This window comes from Euleptes europaea, chromosome 16 (assembly GCF_029931775.1).
Source record: "Euleptes europaea isolate rEulEur1 chromosome 16, rEulEur1.hap1, whole genome shotgun sequence".
NCBI lineage: Eukaryota > Metazoa > Chordata > Lepidosauria > Squamata > Sphaerodactylidae > Euleptes > Euleptes europaea.
The window spans coordinates 1,559,262-1,581,116 of NC_079327.1; the positions used below are offsets into that span (position 1 = coordinate 1,559,262).

General features: G+C 44.7%; 1 protein-coding gene across 1 annotated transcript; it reads left to right on the top strand.

The window, feature by feature from the left end:
* Positions 1-3,160: 3,160 nt before the first annotated feature.
* On the top strand, positions 3,161-8,699 carry LOC130488406 (snaclec coagulation factor IX-binding protein subunit A-like). The gene is made up of 5 exons (XM_056862068.1): positions 3,161-3,242; positions 3,907-4,118; positions 4,407-4,544; positions 5,237-5,378; positions 8,617-8,699. The coding sequence occupies exons 1-5, from the start codon at positions 3,188-3,190 to the stop codon at positions 8,697-8,699; spliced, it is 630 nt and encodes a 209-aa protein (XP_056718046.1). The 5' UTR covers positions 3,161-3,187.
* Positions 8,700-21,855: the final 13,156 nt, after the last annotated feature.

Genomic DNA, 21,855 nt, shown 5'->3' on the forward strand with positions numbered 1-21,855 from the left:
TAACTTGGCCAGCAGGTAGAACTTACAATTTATTTATTTCAATATTTATATGCCACTTTTCTATCTAAAGTGGCTTACATCATGGTTCTCCCCTCTTCCATTTTATCCTCCCAACAACACCCCTTTGAGGTAGGGTAGGTGGAGACAGAGAGATTGCCTGGCCCACAGTCATCCAGCAAGATTCCACTGCAGAGTAGAGATTCGATCCTAGATTCTCCCAATTTGCTCTGACATGCTAACCACCACAGCTCACCTGAATCGCTACATGATTGGGGAGGGGGGGGATGATCCTTTAAAAGATGTAGACAATTGGCACAATCAAGTTCTCACTTTGCAAGCATTTATTTGTGAAGGAATATTCAGTGAAATGTGCCAATTGCCAACAGTATTAGTGCTAATGCGCTACAGCCCTGATACACCGATTATCATTTGCCTTGACTCACAACCTTCGGTGTCCACCATGCCAAAACCAAAGAAGTCTTGCTAGAAGTCAGAATGGAAGAATTTCCTCTGCCCATTCTTATGAAAGTTGCCCCCTCTGCCAGGGCACATGGCAACCCCATGGGCTGAGAGAATGCCAGCAACACATCTGTGTGCTGATTTATTCTTGGCATCATCCCATTGATTCCCACGGGGCATCTTGCACACGTGAAAGCTTTTTGAGTTTAATGCAAAGTTAGCATCATTACTGAAATGAAGAAGCAACAGAAGAAAGGAACATTCAAGGCAGTTGGGGGTTAGGCAGGGAGGGGGGACTTTTCATTCGGTGAAAAGTCTGGTTGGCCACTGTGAAGACTGCTGGACTTGATGGGCCTGGGTCTGATCCAGCGTGGCCTTGTTCAGTTAAAAGGGGGCTAAAATAAAAAGGGGGTGGAAGAAGAGAGCAAGGGGACGTTGGGGAGCAGGATTATCCTGGTTCTTAATGTCATTTTTTTTTTGCAGGTTCAAGTACCCATCTTGCAAATGTATCTCTGTCCATACTGTAGGATTTGGGCTCATTGTTACATGCAGTCCTAAGTACTCTTTCCTGGGAGTAAGGGCCATAAACTAGACTTCAATAGGAGCTTGGCCTGCTTGGGATGGCTCTTTTAGTATTTCTCCATGTTAAAGGTAAGCTCACATGTAGCAAGGAAGGATAAAACCTGTCTATTGATGTATGGATGGTAGAGTTGCCAACTCCAGGTTGGGAAATCCGTGGAGATTTGGGGATGGAGCTTGATGAGAGGTAGGGTTGCCTGATCCCCCACCTGGGCCATCAGCAGGGGGTTGGGAGGTAGGGTTGCCAGATCCAAGTTGGGAAACTCCTGAAGATTTGGGGATGGAGCCTGTGAAGGACAGGGACCTTAGTGGGGTACAATGCTTTGGAGGGTAGACTCTATGGCATTATATACCACAAAGGTCCCTTCTTTCCCCAAACTTCACCCTCCCCAGGCTCCGTCCCCAAATCTCCATGAATTTCCCAACCCAGAGTTGACCACCCTATGCGTCATCATGTGTGTCAGAGAAGTCAAGTCAAGTCATGATCCTGCCTGATTGTTGCTTGATTTCTATGTAGAAAAGAGGCTCTTCCGAGTGAAACCTCTTCTCCCCGAAATTCTGTCCTATCGTAGCAGCAATAATAATATTGTGGAGTGCATATTTATGCTTCAGTGTTGATCTATGTAAATAGAGGTTTTCCGTTAATATCCAAAGCCTCTGGATCAGATTTCTGTAGGAGAAAAATGAATGTAAAATCAGGCAGGCTGGCTGCTTCTGGTTTTGTTATGCTGATGACCATTTCAATAGAGAGCTGGTTCGCAGATAGGAAGAACACTAATTCTCTATGCTCTGCGATTACAAGGATTCAGGTTATGTGTTTGTAAAAAGGATTTAGGGCTTGACAATAAATCAACAGTGTCCTGCCCTCTTTTGTTAAGGGAAAAAAAAGGAAACACACCAAATATTGGAGCTGGCTTCCTTGTGCAAAATCATCAGAGCGGGAGCTATAAGTAGCACCAAGCTTATTCCCCACGTGAAAAGAAGGCAGGGAAAGAAAAATCTGCAAGCAGGTATTTAAAATTGTGCATGTTTTCCCCCTCCTTTTCTTAGGACTTTGATTTTTGAAAGAACTCCAAATTCTGCAACCAAATGTTTTGCCTGGAGCCGGGACCAGCTGGAAGGGGAGGGAGGGGGTGGCTGGCATGGGAGGCACGAGCCCATATCTTTTTTGATTATGGGTTCCTCAGTCTGAGCACAGTATGGGAAGGGATCTGTGGCTGCTGCTTATAGCCCCGCTGCTGGCTGCGAACCTCTCCAAGCCCGCCTGTTGGGGGAACTAAGGAATGAAAAGCGGAGTATAAAAACCAACTCCGTCTTTGAGCCATCAACAGCTCCTGACATGTTTCAGTTGCTAATCTCAGGTATCTCTGTGTCCACCTGGACTAGTAGGTTAGACAAAAGATTTCCCCTTCCAATAGAGTGACTGAAAACTGCATGGAATGGTACTCGGAAAGCAAGCTGTAAGCAATTACAAAATAAGATCTTAAATCAGGATTGTTCCTTAGTGTTTAAGGACGCAAATCATACATATTCACCTTGTAATGCCCTAGACTCAGCCGAGACACAAGGGCGATATGATAAAATTACTGCAGAAGAACAATGCCCATTTTGTCCAGTTCAAATAGACTCCCTAGCCCACATTGTTTTAGCACGTTCACAAAATAATATTGTACAAAATAAATATATCACCCCCTGGATAAAACAGCTAAAGACACTTTCTGAGAAGCGGATACTGCGATATCTGCTGTCAAATAGATTGGTCAATTGCGTGAGAGATGTGGCAACTTTTCTGTTTATGGTGTTAAGGAAAAAGTAAATTTCATTTTCCCTTTTTAAAGTGTGAGGTGGTAGATGGAGAGCCAGTGGCTGCTAAATCTAGGGAAAAGAAAACCAACTCTTCTTCTTCTCCTCCTCCTTCTCCTCCTCTCCATGGGAACTGATCTCTGTAGCCTGGAGCAAATTAGTTGTAATTACAACAGATCCCCAGGCACCACCTGGAGGCTGGCAACCCCTGCAGCGGTAGTTACTTTGAAAGCATCAGGTGGCAGAAGTTAAACTTCAAGGACCACTCAGAGCAAAAGCAAACATGACCTAATTTTCACTGGTGGCTTTTATTGCTTTTAGGTCAATGTGCTTTTTTTTCTGAGAAATGAAGCGACTTCTGCTTTTCGTCCTGGGAGCACTGCTCCTCCCTGAACTCGAAGGTGAGTAAACAACTTCCCTTCAGCTAATGCTCTTGGGAAGAGTTCATCTCCTCACAAGATCTTGGTTTTGGTGGCCCGTTGGGGTCCCCCAGGGCTCGGAAGATGAGCAGTGAGATGCACCAGTCCTGGTTAGCTGGTCAGTTTGAAAGTATAGCAGGATTGCATGGAAGCTGAAGTGCCCAGGTGGGTCTGAAATATATCTGTTAGGCAGTTGTATCATTTCTCTCTTCGGGTCGCAGAGCCCTTCCGGAAAGGACAAAGGGCCCGCTCACATTTATCTGCTATTGAGAGGGACCCAATCCAAATCAGAGCCGTGCATGCACAATCATATGCATGTGCACACACCCGCTCACATTCTCTTGTACACAGGGATGGAGATCTGTGATCTTGTTTGTCATGCCTGTTCTGGCCCTCAGATGTGATCCGTTGTTAGCTCAGGTCAACTGAGACCTTTTCCTGTCAGTTCCCTGTGACAGGTGACCTTGATGTGAGAGAGTAGATTGAAAACCTGAGCTGTTCTTGGTGCACTGATATTTCCTAGGAAGTTCTTTAATTTAGTTTTTCTGCTCTGCATAGAAGATGTTTATCTGATATAAAGAGACAACGGTTTGTTAGGAGCTTTCTTTAGTGGCAATCTGATGTGTGTGTTTCTATCATGTTTCAGGGACCAAGCAGCGTGAAGTTCGATTCCTGCTTGGAAATATTTTTGGCAATAACAACCCTCCTCCTGCTGCCACACAAGCCCCGCCTCAGCCCGATATTCCTCCAGCCGAGCCAGCGTCCTTATGCCAAGGGGGCTGCCGTGATGGCTGGTTTAGTTACATGGGCCAATGCTACAAGTATGTCCAGGACCCATTGACGTGGGAAGGAGCAGAGGTACGTGGGGGTGGGCGGTCAACCCCCTTTGCTGTCTTCCTTCATGCCTTTCCCTTTTTACTATGATGTCTGTAACACCTCCTTACTTGGGACAACCATTGGGAACTATGAAGTGATGCAGAGTACATTGAGGAAGAATCCCAGTCAACTTTCAAACTTAACATTTATTCAAAAAATAAATTGGCTGTGAACTGGACGGCCCTTTCCACCACCACCACCACTCTTCCCCCTCCCTCCCCGATTACCTCTTTTGGTTCCCTACCACTTCTAACTTGCTTTATCTCCCAGAGGGCTTGCCAAAGAGCAGCGAATGGAGGTCACTTGACCAGCATTACAAGTGCCGAACACAATGATTTCCTTGTGGACCTGGCCACTTACTCGGGACATCGGACAGCCCAGTTCTGGACAGGAGGGAGTCACCAGAAGGCAAGTTCAGCCCACGTCCGGCAATCTTTGCATCCTTTGCCCAGCAGATGTCATACCTATTTAGTGTCTTCACCAAAAATGGGTATACTACCAGCATGGTGTAGTGGTTAAGAGTGGTGGTTTGGAGCAGCGGAGTCTGAACTGGAGAACCGGGTTTGATTCCCCACTCCTCCACATGAGCAGCGGAGGCTAATCTGGTAAACCGAGTTGATTTCCCCACTCCTACACATAAGGCCAGGTGGGTGACCTTGGGCTAGTCACAGCTCTCTCAGCCCCACCTACCTCCCAGGGTGTCTGTTGTGAGGAGGGGAAGGGAAGGTGGGAGATCTGGCAAACTGGCATATTGGAACAGAACTTTACTATAAGTCTGATTAGAAGTCCCAATAAATCCATAGTGGGATTTATGCACAAGTTTAGTAAGCTACACATTAGGGCTTAAGTTTATAAGGGAGCTCTAAAAAATTTTTTAATGTAAAATTGCTAATGCGTTGACTTTTTTAAATAATGCTCTGTGGCCTCTTAAAGACTTAGCTTAGGACTTTGGCAGGTCTTGCTCTAGCCCTGCTCAACGTTGTTTCAATGCACTTCACTGCAGGCAAGAAGACTTCTATCTTGGAAAAGTTGAGTATCTGAAATATCTCATCAATCTACTGAGTCCTCATTAAATTCCTGTTTTGGGTTTTTTTTCCCAGGGGTCCTCTCTCAAATGGACAGATGGTTCCACAACAAGTTTCATGCAGCGTCCACTGTCGGCGCTTCTCAGTTTAGTCGGAAACACAATCAACAGTCTTCTGAACATTCGCATCTGCTTGAAATTAAATATAAATCTTGGAGGTACTGCACATTTCTAATGGACAATGGCTGGCCTGCATGCCATAGCTATAATTTAGGGTTTTACAAAACCTGGTGGAACCCTTAAGCTTGCGGGGGTGGGGGATCAGACTTAAACGATAACTATTGGGGGTGATCCATCCAAATTTGACAGTGACCTCTGTGCATGTGCAGATATATGCTGTGCAAGAACAGCATTTTGTGTTTCCGAGGCAACCCAAAAATGGTGCTCGAACACTGGCACGGGCAAGAGAGGCAGAGCCAGAGTCTGTGGCAGGGAAGGAGATCTGGCACCACCGGCAACAGCTGGGAGGGGGAGCAGGAAGTAGAAGAAGACATTCAGAGGTCTCCCATCCAAGTACTAACCCGGGCTGACCATGTTTAGTTTCCTGGGCAGAGTTGCCAGCTCTGGGTTGGGAAATACCTGGAGATTTGGTGGGGTGGAACCTGAGGAGGGCAGGGTTTGGGGAGGGGAGGGACTTCAATGGTGTATAATGTCATAGAATCCACCTCCCAAAGCGGCTATTTTCTCCAGGTGAATAGATTTCTGTCTCCTGAAGATCAGTTGTAATAGCAGGAGATCTCCAGCCACCACCTGGAGGTTTACTTAAACAAACAAACAAACACAGCACAGAGGAGAAGGCAGATCCCCAGGCCACCTTCTTGGGTATCTGAAATATCTCATCAATCTACTGAGTCCTCATTAAATTTGGGTAAACCCGAAAGTGACGCGTGCACAGTGCACATGCACGCATTGCCCGCTGGCCCTCAGCTGGTCGGCAGGCTGCCCAGTGGATTGGCAGGATTTTACCCGCCACCACTGGGCACTAGGAAACCCTACCCTCACCGCTCATCGCAGTTTGTCTCAGAAGGATCAAAATCATCTCAGGAGTCCACCTCTCATGCCCCACCTGGTGTTCCAGGCAAGTCAGAAGGATTGCACGACATACCAAATGCCACTGACATAACTAACAAACCTAGCTGTGAAACCTGTTGACCATCTGCATATGCAGATTGTGTGCCATCGTCCATTCCCAAACCAGCCCTGAAGCCAGACTGATGAAAAGGGCAGATGCTTCATCCAGGAAAACCTGGAGATGCAGTGCCAAACCCACTCGATCACCGTATAGGTTGCCCTGTATCGTGCTGGATCCTTCGCAGGCAGAGAGGGTTCCTCTCCTCCCCCGCAGCAATAGGGTAATATTTGCTTCCTTTAAATCATGTATGGAGAAGCTGGAGGCACCACCGACTTGGGTTATTAACTGTTCTCTGACAGGGCTATTTCCCAAAATCTTCAATCAACCACTTCCTGGACCTAACAGGCAGGCAGTGGCCTTCACAACTTTCATAATCCTGTCGACATCCATCAGGCAGACCAGTCCAAAGCGACCCAGATAAACATGACCAGACAGTGCTTCCGACATCTTTGCCACCTGATTTGTACTACTACCGGAGAGAGATTTTATCAGCAAAGAATCCAGCCAATGTTTCATAGCTAATATAAGGTTCCAATTCAGATAAATCTGGAATAGGCATCTCTGGCCCGTGAGCAGTTTTGAACACTCGAGCCAAATGAGATTCTGCAGACAGAATGGCAGCAGCAAGGAGAGCTTGTTTGCCGGTTGGGAAATGGTTAGAGAGCTGTTGGAAGAAAACGCAAAGACGGAGGATGCCACAGTGCTCATTTCTGTGGCATCCTCCGTCTTTGCCTTTTCTTCCAGGAGCTCTCTAACCATTTTTCCAACCCTTTTTTAGTTCCCTCAGCTCAGTGGTAAACCACTGAGCCAGAATCCTTTCTCTACCATGGGAAAGAGAGCCCACGGAGAGGAGGAAATGGGATTTCCCTTCTCTCAAGAGTCCTCAAAAGTCCCCCCTGCCAAAAAACTCTAGTCCTACCAAGTATTTGCTTAGTATATCCAAACTCCAGGGGGGGCGGGGGTGGGAATCTCACTTTTCAGTGAAGAGTTCGATCCAGCAGAGCTGTATGTTCTGATCATATTCTAGGAAACTGATTATAGGACACTCCTTCTGTTTAATTGTATTTTGTTAATGCAGAGAAACCGTTAGAGTCTACCCAGCAGAGAAAATTCATTTTAACACTTTGTTAGGAATGCAAACTGCATCCTACATAAGAAGGAAGGTTGGTGGGGATTTTTACGCCCCCTCTGGCCTCATTTCAAATTAGGTTGACCTTTTTGTCAAATGCATTCAAAGCCGAGTTTAGTGCCCAGTTGAAGCCTGTCTATTCCTTCAGCACCACAAACGAGGTGACAGACAGGCAAACAGACAGACATGGATGCAAAGCCCTGTAATTCCTGATTGAATGTGCAGAGAGCTCTGTTGGGAAATGGTGTTGTGCTCAAATTCTTGTGGCATCCCTAGACATCTCTTAGGGAGGCCTCTACTGCCAACCTCCCTTAGGGTTGCCAGGTCCCTCTTCACCACTGGCGGGAGGTATTTGGGGCAGAGCCTGAGGAGGTGGGGTTAGGGAGGGGCTTCAAGCTGGAACGTGTCCAGAGGAGGGCAACAAAGATGGTGAGTGGTCTGGAGACCAAGTCCTATGCGGAAAGGTTGAAGGAGCTGGGTGTGTTTAGCCTGGAGAGGAGAAGACAGAGAGGGGATATGATAACCATCTTCAAGTACTAAAAGGGCTGTCATATTGGTGCCGAGTTGTTTTCTGTTGCCCAGAGGGTCGGACCAGAACCAGCAGGCTGACATTGAATCAAAAGAGTTTCCATCTAGACATTAGGAAGAATTTTCTAACAGAGCAGTTCCTCAGTGGAACAGGCTTCCTCGGGAGGTGGTGAGCTCTCCTTTCCTGGAGGTGTTTAAGCAGAGGCCAGATGGCCATCTGTCAGCATTGCTGATTCTATGACCTTAGGCAGATCATGAGAAGGAGGGCACCTTGGCCATCTTCTGGGCATGGAGTAGGGGGTCACTGGGGGTGTGTGGTGGGGAGGTAGTTGTGAATTTCCTGCATTGTGCAGGGGGTTGGACTTGATGATCCTGGTGGTCCCTTCCAACTCTATGATTCTATGATTCAATGCCAAAGCGGCCATTTTCTCCAGGTGAACTGATCTCTATTGGCAGGAGATCAGTTGTAATAGCAGATCTCCAGCTAGTACCTGGAGGTTGGCAACCCTACTGACGCCGGCCCTGCCTTAAGGTGCTACAAAACACTCTGTGTATGCTAAGAGTTTTTGGCCTTTCCTTCACATGCTTTTCTTTGTTCCTCTTCCAGGCCAGGGTAACTGGGACGGCTCTGACTGCAGCAAGAAGATGCCGTTCGTCTGTAGTTACACACCCAATCTTCTCCCGCCGTAGAAAAGAGCACCACCCACTCCGTTTCCCCAGCTTTCCTGCCCTTGGAACGCAGATCATCTGCCAGTGATTAGCAGCTCTCCTACATGCACAAAGCCCACACAATCAAGACCTCATTCAGAATGCAGCCCTGTCGTTCGACTAATGTGTTTCAGTGGGGGAAAAACCATTGTTTAGAGTGCCCAGAAACTGCCCTTCAAAAACAGAGCCTGGCTCAGTTTGCATGCTTAACAAGATCAATTTGCTATTTAACCCCCCCAGGGATTTAAAGAAAATTGATGAGAAACCTTTAATTTAAAATAATTGCAAATCACTCACAAAAACATTACTTAGTTCTCCATTTAATGGCTCAGAGTTACACATTTTAAATGCTGAAACTCTCTCTTCTTAAGAGTGTCAGATAAATCCATGAAGAGTTAATTGCATGTTACTGGATGGAAAAAAATACATATAAGAAGTTGTGTAGTTTAATCACTAGTTTGAAGAAAAGTCTCACAGGCAACCATAAAAGAAAGTACAAATCAAACAGAAAAATCGTGGGTCTATCACTGAACACTCAAAAACGCACAAATTTGTCAACTGCCAAAATTGAAGGCAAACTTGTTATTATGGTTATGTGTATTAAAATGGCTACGTACTTTACATCACTGCTCCGGCAGACAACTTTCTTTTGTTTTCTTTTTAATTATAGCTCATGTATCGCTTTAATTTGTTAGACATGATAGCTGTCTAGATGGGCAGGACACAGTCCGCTGGGAACTTCTCCCAAGTAGCATCTGATGGAAGAAGAAGAAGAGTTGGTTTTTATATGTCGACTTTCTCTACCACTTAAGGGAGACTCAAAGCGGCTTACAATCACCTTTCCCTTCCCCTCCCCACAACAGACACCCTGTGAGGTAGGTGGGGCTGAGAGAGCTGTGACTAGCCCAAGGTCACCCCGCTGGCTTCGTGTGTAGGAGCGGGGAAACAAATCCAGTTCACCAGATTAGCCTCCGCCGCTCATGTGGAAGAGTGGGGAATCAAACCTGGTTCTCCAGATCAGAGTCCACCACTCTTAACCACTATACCATGCTGGTAAGACAGAGGAGTGCCGCAACAGCAAATCCCATTTGCCACGCAGCTTCTACACATTTCAATAGGGTTTGTAGAGGGGAAGAGGCTGGAGGATTGCGCTTTGAAATAGAGTGTTAAAGGGGAGGGCCAGAGGTGAGCAGCTTTGTGGTGGTCACCCAGAGCCTACCTGCCCATCTGGATCCAGGCTGTGGGCCCCACAAGCAGCTCTGTTCATCTCCATTGTGGACAAAAGCTTCCTGAGACAGCCAGAGGTGGCCAGAGGCAGCAGCACAATTTTAAAAAATCACTTAGAATATTTCAAAATTTGGTGTGTGTGTGTATTCATCCTCACTGTGTATATATGTGAATTCATCATCACTGAAAGCCAGGATGGTTTAAGAACAGTGGACTCTAATCCGGAGAACCAGGTTTGTTTCCCCACCCCTCTCTGTTCTCTCTGAACTCTCTCAGCCCTACCCGCCTCACAAGGTGTCTGTTGTGGGGAGAGGAAGGTAATGTGACTGTAAGATGGTTTGAAAACCATTGTAAGATGGTTTTCTCCCTCTCCCATAATACTAGAACACGGGGTCATCTGCTAAAGCTGGAGGGTGAGAGATTCAAAACAGATAAAAGGAAGTATTTTTTCACACAACGCATAGTGAAATGGTGGAACTCCCTGCCCCAGGATGTGGTGGTGGCTGCCAGCCTGGAGGGCTTTAAGAGGGGAGTGGACATATTCATGGAGGAGAGGGGTATTCATGGCTATTAGTTAGAATGGACACTAGTCATGCTGCATACCTATTCTCTCTAGTAGCAGAGGAGCATGCCTATTATTTTGGGTGCTGTGGAAGACAGGCAGGATAAATGCTGCTGCAGTTGTCTTGTTTGTGGGCTTCCCAGAGGCCCCTGGTTGGTCACTGTGTGAACAGACTGCTGGACTTGATGGGCCTTGTTCTGATCCAGCAGGGCTTTTCTTATGTTCTTATGTGGATAGGGCTATCCGTGGCTATTAGTCAAACTGGATACTAGTCATGATGCATCCCTATTCTCTCCAGGATCAGAGGAGCATGCCTATTACATGAGGTGCTGTAAAGGAACACAGGCAGGATGGTGCTGCTGCAGTCGTCTTGCTTGTGGGGCTTCCTAGAGGCATCTGGTTGGCCACTATGCGAACAGACTGCTGGACTTGATGGGCCTGGGTCTGATCCAGCAGGGCTTTTCTTATGTTCTTATGAGACTCCTTAAAATGTGGAGAAAATCAGGGTATAAAAACCAACTCTTCTTCTGTATCTCATCAGTAAATAAGCCATAGCAACAACATGAAAATTCCATCAAAATAGAACAAGAGTTTTCATGAAATAAATTAAAATACATAGTATTCATTTAGAGTATCCTGAGAAATAAAACCATGATAATACACTCTACAGATTTATAAGACATTTACTATTCCCGTAACTAATGACCTGGAGAAGAGCAGTTAATCTGCAGGCCAACCATGTTTTACAACTATGTGTCTCATCTTCAATTATATATATTTGCTGTTTCTGAATTTTATACTGCATTTTTTTCCGAGAAATACCACTTTCAAACTTTACAGCAACGCCAACAGTTTGATTTTATTGATCTCTGGTGCTTGTCTGCTTTAAACTTGAACTCTGAAAGCTTTTGAAGTAAAGTAACTGAGCTAAGGGAACCCATTCATCTAAGACATGATCAACATCTTTATTCCTGGTGAAAGGTATGAAAAGCCTCAGTGCTCCAATACCACATGCCAAGTCTTTATGATGTGGTGTAGCTCCACTCATTATTTATTAAAAGAAAGGAAAATCAATCCAGTCCAGTGTTGGTAAGTGTAAGGTGATGCACATTGGGTCAAAAAACCCATCTTCAAGTATAGGCTAATGGGGCCTGAAGTTGCCAAGACTGAGAGGGGAAAAGATCTTGGGGTCGTAGTAGATAGGTCAATGAATGTTTCAACCCAATATGCTACAGCGGTGGAAAAAGCAGGCTCTATATTGGGAAGATTAGGAAAGGGACTGAAAAGAAAATGGCAAATATTATAATGCCCCTGTATAGATCTGGAGACCAAGTCCTATGAGGAAAGGTTGAAGGAGCTGGTTATGTTTAGCCTGAAGAGGAGAAGACTGAGAGGGGATATGAGAACCACCTTCAAGTACTTGAAGGGCTGTCATATAGAGGAGGGTGCCGAGTTGTTTTGTGTTGCCCCAAAAGGTCTGACCAGAACCAACGGGTTGAAATTAAAAACAGCTTCTGTCTAGACGTTAGGACGAATTTCCTGACAGAGCGGTTCCTCGGTGGAACAGGCTTCCTTGGGAGGTGGTAAGCTCTCCTTCCTTGGAGGTTTTTAAGCAGAAGCTACATGGCCATCTGTCAGCAGTGCTTATTCTATGACCTTAGGCAGATCATGAGAGGGAGGACATCTTGGCCATCTTTCTGGCATGGAGAAGGGGTCACTGGATGTGTGTGTGGGGGGGCGGACAGTTGTGAATTTCCTGCATTGTGCAGGGGGTTGGACTAGATGACCCTGGTGGCCCCTTCCAACCCTATGATTCTATGATCTATGATGCGACTTCGTTTGGAATACTGTGTGCAGTTCTGGTCACTATATCTCTGGACATTGCAGAGCTGGGAAAAGTACAGAAGAGGGCAACCAAGATGATTCAGGGGAGTTGGAGCACCTTTTCTATCAGGAAAGGCTGAAGAGTTTGGGATGTTTTGATTTAGAAAAGAGACAACTAAGGGGAGACATGATAGAGGTTCATAAAATTATGCATGGGGTGGAGAGAGTCGACAAAGAGAAATTTTTCTGCCTCTCCCAAAATACTAGAACTTGAAGGCAACTAATGAAGTCTTTACTTTATTCATAGTCTTTACTAACCAATGAAGCTGATGGGCAATAGATTCAGGATGGACAAAAGGAAATACTTATTTAGAAGTGATTAAAATGTGGAATATGCTGCCAGAGGATGCAGTGATGGCCACAGGAATAGATGGCTCTAAAAGGGGATTAGACTGATAAATGGAGGGCAGGTCCATCAGTGGCTACTAGCTATGGTGACTAACAGGAACCTCCACTTTCAGAAGCAGAGGTAGGCAACCAGCACCAGGAGGCAACACCATAGGAAGAAGGGGACTTGGTTTTTATAAGCCGACTTTCTCTACCACTTGAGAAAGAATCAAACTGGCTTACAATCACCTTCCCTTCTCCTCCCCACAACAGACTCTCTGTGAGGTAGGTGGGGCCAAGAGAGCTCTAAGAGGTGTGACTAACCCAAGATCACCCAGCAGGCTTCATGTGATAGGAGCAGGGAAACCAACCAACTTCACCAGATTAGTGTCCACCGCTCATGTGGAGGAGTGGGGAATCAAAGCCGGTTCTCCAGATCAGAGTCCACTTCTCCAAACCACTCTTAACCACCACACCACACTGGCCTCGGCCTATATGCCTTGTTGTTGGACCTCCAGAGGAACTGGTTGGCCACTGTGTGAGACAGGATGCTGGACTAGCCTGACGCTCACTGGTCTGATCCAGCAGGGTTCTTCTTGGGTTCTTATATATAGGATAGATGTGTTTGGAAGTTAACATCCTCCAAGCTATCTGATGTGCAATAGGAGCAGCCTTCAGATTTTACATGGCAAATGTGATTGTGCTGCTCACTCTGTGACTTACAAAGAGGAGTAAATCTCTCTCCTCACTTCCTGTTTTATTCTGGCAAGTGGTGCACAGCACGCAGACCAAACAGCCAAACTCAGCTCAACACAGATTTCATTAAACATACCAAACTCAGAAGAGAGTCTCCAAAATATTTACCAAAAACATTCACCAACTTCTGGGCAAGGCTGAAATGTGGTCAGAGAAAGCCGGACAATGAGTTTGAATTGAAGGTTTAGATATGATTTGAGTTGGACCCTGTGCCAAACTCAAGGGTTTCGTAGGGGTTCCCATCTGGAACTAAGCAGCCCAGGGCTTTTTTAGCTGACTTTCACTGCAGATTGTTTTTGGTGATGGAGAGAGGAGGTACTCATAATGAAATCATAAGCAAAATTAAGACAAGTGGCTTTGTAAATGAATACTGCAGAAAGTTCTTGCAAAGGTCACAAAACAAACCACCGAGCGCTCTGTTATCCTTTAATAGGCTCCAGCGGCCAGGAGGTTGGACAGCGACCAGTTGGTCTTAAACTCAGTCTGGGATTCACGCCACAACCCTGGGGAGGTCGGTACATCTCTGCTTCAATTTGCTTTCTGTAAAAATAGGAATTTGAATATTTCGATCTACGACTCTGAAACTACAGGCTGCACGCATCCTCGGTCACTCTGTTTTCATCAGCGCACTCTGAAAAACCAGTTGGCACCACAAGGCACCACTCAAAGATCCATGGATTCCAAGTAACACTTCTGTAGCTTTATTTCATGAACATCGTTCGCGAGGTGGGATTTTCAGTTCTAACATCTCTCTGGTGCCTCTTAGCAGTGTGGCTGTGGGCAACCTGGACCAAACCTGTTCAAAACCCAGATGTGTGGTTTGGCCCAGCAAACTGTTCCCCAAGGAGCACGTTGGGGTGGTGCTGAGCAACCCTCTCCTGGTTTTGTCCATGCTTAGCTCATGCTGTTTGAGGCTTTGAGGGGCATATCAGCTCTATTCACATATAGTCAGTGTAAAATTCAGGTCCAAACTGCTTTTCTAAAACCACTCAGCGAGTGGTGGTGATACCGGCAGGACCGGATCTAAGTTTTTTTAAGGGGGGCAAAAGTACAAAATGATGCCCCCCATATATTATATACATATTTTTTTTCTTTATATATCCCTATATAATCACTATACCAGAGTGGTGTAGTGGTTAAGAGCGGCGGACTCTAATCTTGGGCCAGTCATGTTTGACTCCAGACTCTTTCAGCCCCACCTACCTCACAAGGTGTCTATTGTGGGGAGAGGAATGGAAGGGTATTGTAAGCCGGTTTCATTCTTCCTTAAGTGGCTGAGAAAGTTGGCATATAAAAACCAGCTCCTCCTCCTCCTCCTCCTCCTCCTCCTCCTCCTCCTTCTTGACATTTCATGTGGCATTGCAGCACTGAGACTTCTGCTGATGAGCTGCAGACTCAAGTCTCTCCTGGGCTGATAGACCTTGACAGATGTCTGCTCCTTCTATGCCTCCCTCAATCTGATCAACACCAAAGGTCCACAGCCATCTATTCCAGCAGGCTTGGCTTCTCTTGAACCTTCATCACCAGGGCATTCAGCTCTCATGCTGCAGCAGAGGGTGAAAACTCTAATTAACATCCTCATACTATAACATTCTCTATTAGACTCAGTGTGGGGGGAAGTACAGACATCTATATGATGCCAGCATCTTTTCCATATTGACAGCTAGCAGCATCTTTGAGGGATTCTTTAGATCTGGGAAATAGTACACTGGTTTTATACTGGATGTTCAGAGGTGGTTTGCCATTGCCTTCCTCTGAGTCACGACCCTGGTATTCCTTGGGGGTCTCCCATCCCAATACTAGCCAGGGCTGACCCAGCTTAGCTTCTGAGATCAGATGAGACCGGGCTAGCCTGGCCCATCCAGGTCAGAGGAACTATATTATGAAAAAGATATTTCTCCGACTGGAAATATGGTTTCGTGGTAGGTTTTCTTTGGCATTGCTATAACATTAAAGAAACTGATTTCTTCCCTTACAGTTACTAGATGAGGAAATGGCTTAATAATTTTCAAAAATCAATAAATATCAAAGGCATTGCTCTGGAAGTCTCTGTGTAATTATATCTTTCATAAAATATGGGCTATTCCTTAAAGAGGGGAAGAAAAGAGAAGGATCAGGAAATTGCATCCTATTTTCTTCTTATCATTGCAGCTGCTTTATAGTGCTATTATATATTGTAAAAATGGGTTACCTTTTCCTGCTTGCTCACTGGAGATCAAGACTAGGTGATAAAAAAATGGTTACCAACTAAATTCATTTACACACACTCCTAAAAGGAAATATTTACCACTATTAGAAAAGATAAGATACCTACCTTTCCTTTATGGAGAAGAGGATGTTTCTTTATTTCAAATATTTGGATCCCTTACTGTTAACATAAATGCATTCCAGGTGGCTTACAACAGCCATTAAAAAACAATAAAGCAGGCTGGACATTGAAAACCAGACACATATGATCGATAAAAGCCAGCTGTAAGATCATTAATAAAGCAGCCCTAGTTGACAGGAGAATATGTTTGGCCATAAGGAGACCTCACATTTTAAAACTAGCAAAAAATAAAAACAGAATAATCAGAAGGGATAAATCAGAAGTATTAAAAAAACCAGAAGGCAATACTCTAGGTTAAAACCATCAGTGTACATTATGATGAGGGGAAGGACAAAGCAAAGAAGACAGATCGGTTTTGTATATTTCTAATTGCCTTGTCTTCTATGCAATGTACCATTACAGTGATTCATCCTCAGTTTTTGGAGTTGCCAGGTACAGCTTTAATTTCTGTTCCCATTTTCTCCAGTGTTCTAAAATCCTAGTGAAGTTCTTGGGGGTGGTGGTTGAAGCTGTTCCATCCGTTTTATGTCATGCTGGATTCTCAACCTGGAATCCCCTCTGCAAACTGCTTCACCTTGCTTTCTGCAAAAATAGGAATTTGAATATTTCGATCTACGACTCCGACACTACAGGCTGATCTACGGCTCCGACACTACTGACACCACGTACTATCCTCTGAGGTGTGGCGGACAGGGGTAATCTTGCCTATCAGTCTTGCTCAATAGCCAGCAGAATGTAGGAGACTCTGATAGCTTCTGCAACAGGTCTCTTGATTGCTTCCAGCTGGGAGAGGACAGTTATGGGTGGAGAAAACTAAGACACACACACTGAGAGCCTGCAACCAATGCACACAGGGACTAAGGCCTAAGGGAGACTGTAAAGAACTGCTTAATTCCAGGGAGCTATTCTGGTCTTGGAGCCACCTAATTGACAGCTGTGGAATCCTGGGAGCGGCCATTGGAACTGTAACTGCACTTTCACACATGCCGAATAATGCACTTTCAATCCACTTTCAATGCACTTTAATGATAGTTTGCGAGTGATCAATCGATCTTTATGAAAAACAGTCAAAGACCAGCACAGCTCTTCACAATTTACCACTAAAACCCTTAGTATTAAGCTCTACCCACAAGTTTATACAAATAATAAAAAAGTTGTTTGCACTCTTTGCAAACTATAAATATCACTCTTTAAAATTATTGACCTTCTGATGTTCTCAGCAGCGTCTGACGGATTTTATAGGCCGCTGCACAAAACTTGGCCGTTCTTACTGTAACCTGTGAGTTTTCGTCTATAAGCAACATTTTAGTATACTCCTGACCTGTATGGCTGAAATGCCAGCTAAGCCAGGGAGAGATAAGCTTAGAACGAACCTCTTGACATAGTGGACAGCGCAGTAGGACATGCTCCGTTGTTTCAATTTCCTTTAGAGCTTGGATTGAACTTTCTAATGCACGATTACTTGATTTAGAGGGTTTCGATAACAGAAGTGGTTGGCATGGATATTTGTGGTATAACAAAATTAAAATACATATATCATTTCAGCAACATAGGATTAAATCCTCTTTATTTAGAACATGGAAGAAATATAAACATCTTTTTGAACCAAAGACACCGATGTGGATTTCATCACAGGAAATGTTAACATTACGACCACTCAGGCCCAAACAGTTTATCACGTACCAAGATCTTCTAAAGTGGGAAGGTAACAAATGCTCACTTAAAGACTATGATGAAGTAAAGGATCTATTGACCTAGTTTCAATATCATCAGATAAACTCTGTTTATGCTCAGGATTTGAAAACAGGGTTTTCTAAAAACAAATCAACTTTTCAAAAACTTTTACTGGATACAAATGATCATCTAATATCTAAGATGTATAAACTATTATTAGAAATTTATTGTGAGCAAGAACGGATAAAACCTACTATGATTACCTGGGCACAGACAGTGGGCCAAGGTATTTTATTGGATAAATGGGAAAGACTTTGGTCATGAGACATGAAACTTCTTCTTGCTCAGTCATTAAGAGAAAATATTTACAAAATGATGTATAGGTGGTATTTAACACCTAAAAAGTTGGCAACGATCTATAAATCATTGTCCCCAAAGTGTTGGAAGTGTAATACAGAAATAGGCTCATTTCATCATGTGTGGTGGACTTGTGATAAAGCAAAAAAAATTTGGGACATGATCTACAATGAAATAAGATTGATTATACAGAACAATATATCCAAAACGCCTGAGATGATGTTACTTAATATGATACCAGACTCTATTTTAACTCAGAGATCATTTTTAATATATGCCACCACTGCTGCAAGTCTGATTTATGCAGCTAAATGGAAATTATCAGACATTCCAGACAAAAGAGATTGGATACAAAAAATGTTGGAACTGGTGGAAATGGCAAAACTTACGGCATTGGTAAACCAAAAAGACAATGCGCAATTTATGGGCGAATGGGAGGAATGGAGAATCTACTGTGAAAATGAACTTCAAATGGGGGAACTTAAGGGTTATTCATTGATCTAATCCATTTTTTTACTATTATTAGGGATGTTTTTATAATTAAAATATATAGTCATTATAATAAGGTTGATTTGAAGAAAGGTATTAATTACGTATTATTTGAAATAATATGAATATATATTATATTTGATTTTTGTTAAAGAACTACATTTATATATATGCAACAATATCAGGATTAGAATTTTATACAAAAGAGTATACAAATTTATAATGAGATAGAGGGAGATGAAGGGGAAGTCTTTATATTTTATTTCAATTTATTTGTATCTTCAACAATAAGTCATTGTTTTTTATTTTCCTTTGATGATATATATCAATTGTTGAATTGTTTTTTTAAATATTTTGAAAAACAATAACAATTATTTAAAAAAAAACAACAATTTCCTTTAGAGCACAGGGACAAACCCTCTCCTCCAGGGGAACCTTTCTGTATCTCCCATCCACAACTGCCGAGGGAAGAGCTTGGCATCTGGCAAGGGTGAATGCTCTTCATAGCTGAAGATCTCTAATTGGGACAGATAGGCGGCAGGAGTGTCGTTTGTGAGTGGATTTTGCCGTTTCACACAGTAAACAGGGCAGGATATAAATCAAATAAATAAATAAAACCCAGCTGCTAAGTGCATTGAAAGTGCATTATTCGGCATGTGTGAAAGCGCCCTAACTGTTTAGATCAAGGAGAGTCACTTAAGCACAGACAGAGCTTGAAGTAGCTGGGTAGGGCCGGGAGCTGTCCGGAGAGGATTTTATGCAGGGATGTTTCCCCGTGGGCATCCCTGCCAACTGCTTTGGGGCTTCCTTTTGATTATGCATCGCCTTTTCCAGCTGTCAGAGGTCGCCTCGCTCTCCCCCTGCATTTCCCCGTATTTTGCCTGTGTTTTCAGGGACCTGTTTTATCTCGAATTTAAAAATGAGGGCAACACGCAGGGAAACACAGGGGGAGAGCGAGGCGAGGCAACCTCTGATGGTCAGAAACGGCACGCATAATCAAAACAAAGACCTGAAGTTGTCAGAGGGGTGACCGCGAGAGAATCAGCCAATCATAAAAGGCCTTATTATTTTTTTGAAAATCAATCTCTTCCTCAATCTGTGGCACTGACCCTCCCAGACAGGCCTGGGGAGGGGGACAGAAAGGAACTCGTGGGGGCTCACTTAAAGGTGTACGCACATATATACATCACAGCCACCTTCGTGAGGAGCACCCTTTTTCGCTTACGGTTTGCACTTGGAGACGCCTTCCTATGCACCCATCCTATGCACCAACTGGGGCGGGGGGGACTACTCTGGAAAGGAAGCTAAAATTGTTTCCAGTATATTTGGTCTACAAAACATAAAAGGTCAAAGAAAGGGTGATGTGGGAAATTGTAGCATGTTCTGCAACCATTTGGCCATGCGGGCTTTTTACTACAAAGTTCTTAAGTCATCTATAAAGTTGAAAGAGAAAATGTTTCACTGACTGCCAGATGTCCTAGTCAAAATACGAGGGGAACACCCCGCACCCCTGCCGCCTGAAACGTCAGGGAAGTCAGCGAGAGGGCATCCTGGTTCCACCACATCTGAGAAAGACATGGAGACCTTCGGGTTATATACAAACAAAGATCCACACACAGGTTAGCATGACTCTGAAACAGCTACTACAAAAAAAAGGAGCCGTTGCTATGGCAATTGTATTTGGACAGCCAGGAAATAATTAGAGGCTACCCTTCAGAAAGGAAAGCACGCTGCATAAACAGCGCGTGATTCAGGGCAGAGAGCAGCTTTCTCCCCCACCCCCTCTCCTGCCTTATTTCCTACATGAAAACGTTTCAAATGATTATGCGGCTTGACATTTTGGTTCTGATGAAACAACATAAACGCCAAATTGCTGAGAGTCAGCAACTCCTTTGCGCAGCCCTCCACATGCACTCTGGCATTGCCTTTGAACTGTGCATGTGCTCATGGTTTCCCCTTCCCTCCTTCCTTCCTGCTTGCTAATTTCTTGCTGAATTGTCGTGAATGAGAAGAGGCCCTTTGCAATGGAGGTCTGAGCACGCAGGTTCTGCTGCAGGGTCTTCAGCCCAGGGGAGGGGCCATGGCTCAGTGGTAGAGCATCTGCTCAGCATGCAGAAGGTCCCGGGTCCAATCCCCGGCATCTCCAGTTAAAGGGACCAGGCAAATAAGTGATGTGAAAGACCCCTGCCTGAGACCCTGGAGAGCCGCTGCTGGTCTGAGTAGACAGTACTGACTTTGATGGACCAAGGGCCTGATTCAGTATAAGGCAACTTCATGTGTTCATGTGAGTTTGATGCATCTAGTTCAGTTTTGCGCACCAGATTTGCTGAAGATTTTCTTCCTTATGTGATTTCTGTCCTACTATGTGGCATCCTGAGGTGGTACACAAAGATACTCAATGCAAAATCACAGCCCAATCCTAAGGGGGGGGGATTTGTGCCACTGCTGGGTGAACACAACTTCAGGGTAGCTGAGCTGCTCCCTAAGGGCATACAAACGCCACGGCCAGCACCAAAAGGAAGGTGGAATCGCATAGAATAACATAGAGATCCCGTGCAGTGGCGTCCAGCCATAGTGCAGGGGGGTGGCTATGGGGCCTTGATGGGCAGGGTGCCTGCTGCCAGTCACAGGGCCACAGAAATGAGGGTGGAGAGAGCCTTCCAGATGAGGCCAGGGGTGTGGAGGGGCATGGAAGGGAGAGAAGCTACAACCATAGATGTTATGCCACACTCTGCCTTTCTTGAAGAGCAAGTGTACCCTTGTGTCAGTTATGGAAGAAGGTCAGGGTTGGGGGGTGGACACCTACTCACTTTGTCAGGGGAAATGTTGCCCTTATGGATGTAAAACGTGTGTCTTTTTGGACAGCTCTGGGAAATAAAAATTTGGGAGTAATTGTGCCTCTAACAGAGAAGCTCAGGGTACTGATTCTACATTTGAGAGGACTGCTCCTGGAGCAGGAGATGAAGTTATCCTCCCAATGAAAAATTTGATCAGTTGTCCTAGCAAGTTATCATGGAAATAGGATATTTCAGAAGGACTGCTTTGCCCAGTTATTGTCTTGCACACACCAGTCATTTGTGGAAACCTGGGTGTAAGGAGACAAAAAAAAAATAACTGGAAGAGTTCTTGGTTGGGATGTGTGCAGCTTTCCCATGTCTCATCAAGGAATGCACTAGGGTTGTGCATATCAATAAACCCAAACCGAAAATGAACCCAAAATTAGCCATTTCAGCAATATTCGGTTTTCGGTTTTACTGAATATCAAAACCTGGGAGTCTGCCCAAATGTTTTCGGCTTTGGCTTTCCCCAGGCTTTTGCCTATGGGAATTTTATAAATGAGCACTGGAGGAGACAGTTTTGGAGGTAGAGTTCTCAAATTTTCAGGGTCGCTTCAAGGGACTCTCCTTGCATGAACCCCAAAGTCTGGTGAAGATTGGGTCAGGGGGTCTGATTTTATGGGGTCCTGAAGGGGTCACCCCCTCCTTCATAGAGAAGCATCTACTTGATAGCAGATAATGCAGTATCTGCTTCTC

Bases quoted from the DNA above. Each gene is read 5' to 3' on its own strand.
- LOC130488406 (XM_056862068.1), top strand. From the start codon at position 3,188: ATGAAGCGACTTCTGCTTTTCGTCCTGGGAGCACTGCTCCTCCCTGAA. The intron at 4,545-5,236 runs GCAAGTTCAGCC...TTTTTTTCCCAG, and splicing joins CAGGAGGGAGTCACCAGAAG to GGGTCCTCTCTCAAATGGAC. The intron at 5,379-8,616 runs GTACTGCACATT...TTCCTCTTCCAG, and splicing joins ATTAAATATAAATCTTGGAG to GCCAGGGTAACTGGGACGGC.